The sequence below is a fragment of the Hevea brasiliensis genome, chromosome 14 (genome assembly GCF_030052815.1).
Source record: "Hevea brasiliensis isolate MT/VB/25A 57/8 chromosome 14, ASM3005281v1, whole genome shotgun sequence".
Classification (NCBI taxonomy): Eukaryota; Viridiplantae; Streptophyta; class Magnoliopsida; order Malpighiales; family Euphorbiaceae; genus Hevea; species Hevea brasiliensis.
In genome coordinates, this window is record NC_079506.1 from 91,321,302 (window position 1) to 91,328,959 (window position 7,658).

Here is a 7,658-nt window from a genome sequence, read left to right on the forward strand (position 1 = left end):
AAGGTAAATGCCTGGTAATTATATATTCAAGACAACCTAGAAGCAGGAGGAATTCCATTTCCAATGGCAATATAGTCATAGCTTCAAAGCTAGGAAAGTTTCCAAGGTCTAAAAACAAAATTAAGTGGTTTCAACATGGCGTGGTCTTCCTCTAGACTGAAACAAAAGCATACCAAGGAGACCAATGACTTGGTCTTATTTTCCAATGTCCTCTTTCCTGTACCGTGTAAAAGAAACATAAAATACTTTGAATATATATACCGCTCCAACTTTTCTCTATAACGAAGAACTCAGCACCCTCATAGAAGCACACCCAAAAGTTCTCCATTAAATTCCTCATTTAAATATCGTTTTTTGTACGTATACCATGCTTAAATCCAACACAACCCAAGAAAAGCGCTTATCATTGAGCCGCCTTTGAACTATGGATGAGTTTATTTCTTTAATTCTTCAAGGGATCAAGTTAGCTAAAGACCTTGAACCAACCCTACAAAACTTAGCCAATCACCAAAACCAAGATATGGCTTCCAAGTTAGATGAAATCATTAGGGTTTTCATTTCTGCTAGGACGAGGTTAAATGTTGATCAACACCTTTCTCAAATGTTGCAGCAGCAGCAGCAGCAGCAGCAACAGCAGCAACCCCAGATTGACCCAAGTTTTCAGGAATATTGGCTAAGGACTAAAATGGTGGAGTTGTTTCAATCACAACTAATGGCTGGGAGGATCAGCAGCAGTTCAGGGTTGGAGAATAAGCAAGCAGCAGGAGGTGGGATACAAATGGGATCAGGAGGTTTGGCTATGGAATTGGGTGGCAGAGATGTTCAGGCAGTGGCTTCATCATCTATGCAAAGACCACGAAGAAGGTAAGAAACTTCTTTAATGCCTACATTCTTAATTAACAACATGTATTTAATATAATTTCACTGTAGATGACTTGTGTTTCACGATAAAAATCATCTTTTTGTTAACCTAGAGCAGTTCAATGAGTGGTGGGGAGTGCTTTTTTAACTCAAACATCCTTTAGTAGCATGCGAATTGCCGAAGGTTTAAGGGGAATTGTCTGAAAAAGCAAATCAAGGAAAAAGCAATCCACGTAAGCTGTTAATTTCTTGGAAAAAGGCCACCACAAGATCAGTTGGTGTTTTTTTATATAATAATGAAATTTTTTTTAATAATAAAACGAGAAAAAACTTAGCATGGATGTTGATAACTAGCCCCAATTAATCAATAGGTTGCTCTGATACAGCTAATCTAATCGACATCATGCCAAGATCAATTGGTGTTAACTCATCATATGGTAGCTTTCACATATTGAGATAAAAGAAATGCAATAATTTGATTACAACTATATAATTCTCACATCAATAGGTTAATAATGCTTGAGATTATATATATATAGTTTTGGAAGGGTTATAAATTATTTTTCCAAAATTTTCCAATGCAAAAGGGTAACTTATTAGGCATTTGGTTTAATATTGCAGGAAAGATGATGCGGAAAAAAGGACAATAAGGGCACCTGCACCTCGGATGGGAAACACTGAAATTCCACCAGACGATGGCTACACTTGGAGGAAATATGGCCAGAAAGAAATACTAGGGTCAAGGTTTCCAAGGTAAATTACATTTCAATATCTTCTTGCTTTTCTAGAATTCATTCATATGCCTCGTGTGACGCATTCAAACCTAAAATTTAAATATTTTCACGCCAATTTTTACCATTCTCTTATAAACCAGTAGATATTGACTTGGTATAGAATCAAAACAAAGATGCATGAGTCATTGACTGACTAATGGCACAAGTGATCTGAGCCGTAAACAACTAGTTGGTCAACGTCCAATTTATGCAGATCCTTTTCCATGTGGACTAGTTGGAAGATTATAATATTATGCATATATAGTTGAAAAATCAAATGACTCAGTTGAATCTTACCTTACAATTATATATTTATATGCCATTAACACTTGCCCTTTTGGACCGCATGCATCAACTGTCAACTGTCTCTTTCAGGGGTTACTACAGGTGCACACACCAAAAACTGTACCAATGTCCAGCCAAGAAACAAGTTCAGAGATTAGATGATGATCCCTACATGTTTGAAGTTACATACAGGAGTGATCACACTTGCCACATGTCTGCTACTGCACCCTCGGTTCCACCACCTCAACTGCCGGATATTACCCAGGGAATGACTCAAACTATGGCTGCTCAGCCTCCACCTTGGCTGGAATTTAGTCTAGGTGGTGGAGGGAGTGGCAGTGGTGGCAGCAGTGGTAGTAGCATGGCCGGTGCGGGTGCAGGTGCAGGTGCAGGCGCGGGTCCCTCCAATGCCCGATATAATAAAGAAGCTGAATTTCCTGTCGCAGATATGGCTGATGTGATGTTTAATTCAGGTAGCAGTAGTGGCAATAGCATGGAATTGATTTTCACTTCCATGGAAGAAAAATGGGAGGCAGGGGACAAGAAAAAATGATGATAAATTAGCGTGACAGGAGGGGGTTTTTTTTTTTTTTTTATTTACCATGATATTCCTTTATATCCGTTTTATATTTACTATTTATCTGAGTTTTTCCATTGAAAATGCAGTGAGAATTATCACTACATTCAACGACAGTAGTAGGAGTGTTTTAATTAGAGTAATTAAGCAAGTGAATTAATTTTTGTTACTTCAATTTGTGGGATTAATCTTAGAACTTTGTTTGGTTATCAACTTGCATGAAGAGGCCGATTTTGATTATTGCTTTGGCCCATATTGACAAATATGGATCTGATTTTTGTAGCCCATATTTTTCTTCCATGATTACTTTATGCTTGATATTAACATTAATTGTTGTTTAATCCTAATAAACCAAACCATTCATCCTTATTTTGTTGGAGTTTCATTGAAAAATAATATCTTACATGACCCTTGATGAGATGAGAGTTATGATGAGCTGACATCCAAACAATTGATGTTTACCGGTTTATATTGTATTTAGGAGGGAATTTTTTTTTACCTAATCCTGATTCATTATTGATTCGAGACACATAATATATAATTAAAGGTCTTATATATTTATTTCTTGAATTTATGGTGAACCAGATTTAAGTAAGAATTTCTTAATTAAGGGTGTGCATGCTCCAAAATAAAATAAAAAAGAAAAATCATATTGACTCATATAAGGAATCTATTATTTATATATATATATATATATATATATTTTATGAATATATCTGTAATTAAAATTATAATTTATCTGTATATATATACATAAAATAATTATAATTATAAATTATATACAATACAGTATATATGATCTTTAATTCGTTTAATTTTTATTAATAATTTTAGCTAGAAACGTATTAAATAACATTACAAACTTTATAGTTAAAAACTATATACTTAAGAAATAACTAATGTATATTATATAATATCATATGTATTAGCAATTAACTTTATAACTCAAATTGTAATTCATATTTGATTCTACCATAACAATAATTATATAAAATTATTTTATAAATCAAAATTAAATTAAAAAATTAAATCAAATCAAATTAAAATATCTAAAAATTGAAATCAAAACCAAACTTGCACACCCTACTTGTAATTCCTAAATAAATTAAACACCTCTTAGTTTTTAGAACATCTCAGCTAATAATAATATGATTATTAGACTTTTTCATATAACACATGAATATAAAAAGTGAAAAATAAAAAATATTTTTCCTTCGTTATTTTCTTTGTTTTCATTTGAATAGAAGCAAAATAAGTGAAATAAAGATGAAAATAAAATTATTTTTTCTTGTTTGAAAATGGAATAAAATAAAGAGAGGAAGGAAAATTATAATAAATACAATTTTATCTTATATATTTTCAAAAATAACTTTAAAAAATAGGTAATTTTGTAATTTTTCTATATAAAACACACATTTCTCTCTAATTTTTATTGAAAAGAAAATAATAAAAGAAAAAATAAAGGTTATTTTCTGTTCTATCTTATTTTCTCTTCCTTTTCAAATAAAAGAAAATGTTAATATTTTTTTTTTTTTCAAATTATTTTCCTTCTCTACTATTTTCCACACATCCAAACAAAGAAAGGCTTAAAGAATCAAAAGATTGCACATAGATGTATTTTAAAAATTTCCTTTGGCAGCTGCAACCCCCTTGGCCCTTTTATTTTGAGGAAAAATCTTTTGGCTTAGTCAAGCTGCAATTGCTGTTTGCATCTCTCCAAATCCTTCACCCACCCATTGATATCTCTCCAAATCCTTCACCCACCCATTAATTCTTTCTGCATTCTCAAAACTAAAGAAAGGAATTTCATTAAATGTTTAAAAAAAAAAGGAATTTCATAAAATGTTTATCTTTATCATATGACTAAAGATATATTATTTATTTGACAAAGCCAAATCTAGTCTATACTCATTTAATATTCTTATTACAAATGACACAATTTAAGCTTTATTTTTTATAATTTTAAAGATAATTTTAATATCACTGATTTAAAATTAATTAATTTCTAAGTTTTATTATTAATTATAAGACTAAATAAATAGTCTCTATCAAAGAATGTTCCATGTTCAATGGACTTTCTCTGTGTTTCTAATTTTCTATAGTTGAATTTTATTTGTTTTCATTTTTTTTTAATTATTGTATATTATCTATTTAAGAAAAAAGGGAGAAGATTAGTACTAAGGGTACAAGTCTTCTCTTTCTTGGATGTTTCTGTAGCCTTTAATGGTCTATAGACCAGATTTGTGGATATATGCAGAGCATCTCCCCATTCATTTTCCAAATTCAAAGGGGCCACTTGGACTTTACTGCGGGCTTATTTGATATTTTTATTGAAATTGGTATTGAAAAAATTATTTTTTTAATTATATTAATTAAAAAATATTAAAAAATAATTAAAAATTAAATTAATTAATTTTAATCATAAAAATATTAAAATAATAAAATCATTTTTTTAAAAATACATTTCTAACAATATTTAAAATTATACTTTTATTTAAAAAAAAATAATTTCATACTTTAAAATTTAATATCAAACAGGACTTTAGAATCCCATATTCTTTTTTCTTATTTTGACTGTACCCTTTAAACACGTCTGTCTCTTCCTATAATTAGACTTCAACTATACATGGTAAATGACCTATTCATTAAGGCACTTTTGTTCTTTTTGTTACATTTTGATTTCAATTGAGAGTTGAAATGGGATTGTCCTTTCTTCTAGTGTAAAAGATTAAACTAATGTTAAAGTGATCACTTCTCTTTTTGGGGTATTTAATATGAATATCATCTTTGTAATTTTTAATTCTCTATTAATTTTTAAAAGACTAAATTAACTTTTTAATTTATTAATATTTATATATTTTTTAGAGATAAAATATCAATATCCGAGAGGTTAAAATCTACAACAATAACATTTAACCTTGATTTTTATAATAAAATCAACTTGATGGTTAATTATTTGGTTGTGGCTATGATAAGAGGATAAGAAAATATTAATTGAGTTTATTGATGGCATCGTAAAAGTGTAGGCGATGAAAGCTTCATCACACTAACTTTTTCAATGTGAAATGCTGAGCATGTCCCCACTAAGAACATAAAGTGCAAACGGTAGTACTGTCACATAGTCCTTTACAGTATGAACAGCTGAATTTTATTATTGAGATTGAGAATCTTGGAGGCTAAGAATAGAATACCCACAATCACGCATGCATATATGCTAATTAATAATTATTCCACAAAACTAGATTACATGGTACAGGAAAGAAGGTAATTCTTGAAGGTTGACATCTATACAGCAGGGGAAAACCTACAGCTTTCTATACCTTAGCTTAAGTAGTTGAATTCACTTTCATCAAACTGAAAATCACTATCAAAATCAATGGATTTCACCACTAAATCCATGTCATCACTTTGAGAAGTAGCCTCCGTACACATTGTAGTAGAAGCTACTGCTCTGTAATGATCAGCAGCAGGCTCAGCTGATGATTCAAATGATACAAGATCCTTCCACATGATAGGGTCCAAAGATGAAAGATTATCTGTTAGATCACTTAGTGGGGTTTCTTCCTTATGTTCTTGCTTAATTGTGGTGCGTTGATGATCCAATTGGGTAGGAATGTTTGAATCGGAAGTAAGCATATAAGATTCCCAAGGATCAGAAACAGAATCTGGTGTTGCAATGATTTGTGGAGCCTTGAGAATATCTCTGCAGGTATGATGACCAATATAAGTTGTTCTGTACATTTGTGGATCTTCTTCCATTCTCTGGACTTGCTTTGTTGCCTTGCATCCATGATCATACTTGTGGGTGCACCTAAAGTAGCTCCTGTTCATTAAAAAAATTAAGTGGGTTTAGCATTAGGAACAGGGCAAACTCACTTTATATAATCCAATTCCTGCTAAACAACTTTTGTCTTTATAATAATGCCTAATTTCACACACCCTTTTCTACTTCAATTTTTCTTTTAAGATTCCAATCCATAAAACAGGACATCGATGATGATTCAAAAGAAGCATTGCTACCTTGGGTATTTAGCATTGAGGATCTCCTTTTGCCCATATTTTCTCCATGCATAACCATCTTCTATTGTAGATGAGGCTGTTATGAATGACTGGGAAGTCTTCCTGAAACCAATAAGAAAAGTATTTGTGTTAATTTTCAGAGTCTCCTGATTTAACAAATGCTTATGGGATATGGGTTTTATTATCTAGAATTATAAGTTTACTTACTTTCTCTTGTAGCAACCCCTCCTATCCTTGGCAGTTGGCCTCTTCTTGCTCTCTCCGGAATCTCGAGATCTCCGGTCATCACAACAAACTGAGTCCACTTGTGAAGTTGTCTGGTTCTGAAGAATCTCAACAAAATCACTAGAAGTTAACAGGGAAAGAGCTTCAGTGAAAGATCTCATGATCTTGACTACAAGCTTATCAGCTAAGAGAAACACATCTTCTCCATAAGGTTTCTTGAGGAGTAATTGAAGATGGGTTGCAGATTCTTGGCCCTGAGCAAGCACTTTTATGACCCGTACCCTGTTGGTTGATAGATTTTCAGGCCAAGGAGTCGCCATTGTTGGCAGTATCAAGTGGGTTTAATTTTGTTCTGTTTGTTATCTTGTTTTTGAAAAGATTTCTACTGCATGCTCTAATATATGTGGAAAGTAGAAGAGATAGGGATGGGCTTTTATGAGATGGTTGGTTCTTTGACAAAAAGGGCTTGGGAAATAGAGAAGAAAATCATGGGAAACAGGCAGGAAGGAGCACGATATGAAAATGATATGAGGGCTTCATGGAAAATTCCCACCAAAATGCTTACAAGAAGGTTTATGACGTTTCAGGATGATGCAAGCCTGATGCTAAGACTGTCCCCTTTCTCCTTGTCTTGTATGCTTGTAAAAAAATTGCCTTTGCCGTGGTGCCAAATCAATAATCAAAAAGCAAAGTGGCTTGAAAATTGAGGTGTCTTCAAATTTATTCAAAAGTATTAACTCTTTTGACTGTCAAAATAAGGATTTTTTTATTTAATTAAAATTATGGTTAATTATTAATATTTTAATTAAATGATACTAAATTGATCTCTATAATTATTAAGTGTTGACTTTAAATCTCAATAAAAATCAATTATTAAAAATATATATATATATAACAGGCTAATTCAAGGATCACAT

At 31.7% G+C, this 7,658-nt stretch overlaps 2 protein-coding genes across 2 annotated transcripts; one reads left to right on the top strand and one right to left on the bottom strand.

The window, feature by feature from the left end:
* Positions 1 to 289: 289 nt before the first annotated feature.
* LOC110633935 (WRKY transcription factor 55) lies at positions 290 to 2,705 on the top strand. The gene is made up of 3 exons (XM_058133911.1): positions 290 to 864; positions 1,483 to 1,614; positions 2,010 to 2,705. Exons 1-3 carry the CDS (start codon positions 425 to 427, stop codon positions 2,470 to 2,472), a joined length of 1,035 nt encoding a protein of 344 aa, XP_057989894.1. The 5' UTR covers positions 290 to 424; the 3' UTR covers positions 2,473 to 2,705.
* A 3,001-nt stretch (positions 2,706 to 5,706) lies between these two features.
* On the bottom strand, positions 5,707 to 7,171 carry LOC110633907 (WRKY DNA-binding transcription factor 70). The gene is made up of 3 exons (XM_021782732.2): positions 6,724 to 7,171; positions 6,517 to 6,618; positions 5,707 to 6,319 (listed from the first exon to the last, which is right to left on the bottom strand). The coding sequence occupies exons 1-3, from the start codon at positions 7,059 to 7,061 to the stop codon at positions 5,818 to 5,820; spliced, it is 942 nt and encodes a 313-aa protein (XP_021638424.2). The 5' UTR covers positions 7,062 to 7,171; the 3' UTR covers positions 5,707 to 5,817.
* Between the last annotated feature and the right edge of the window lie 487 nt (positions 7,172 to 7,658).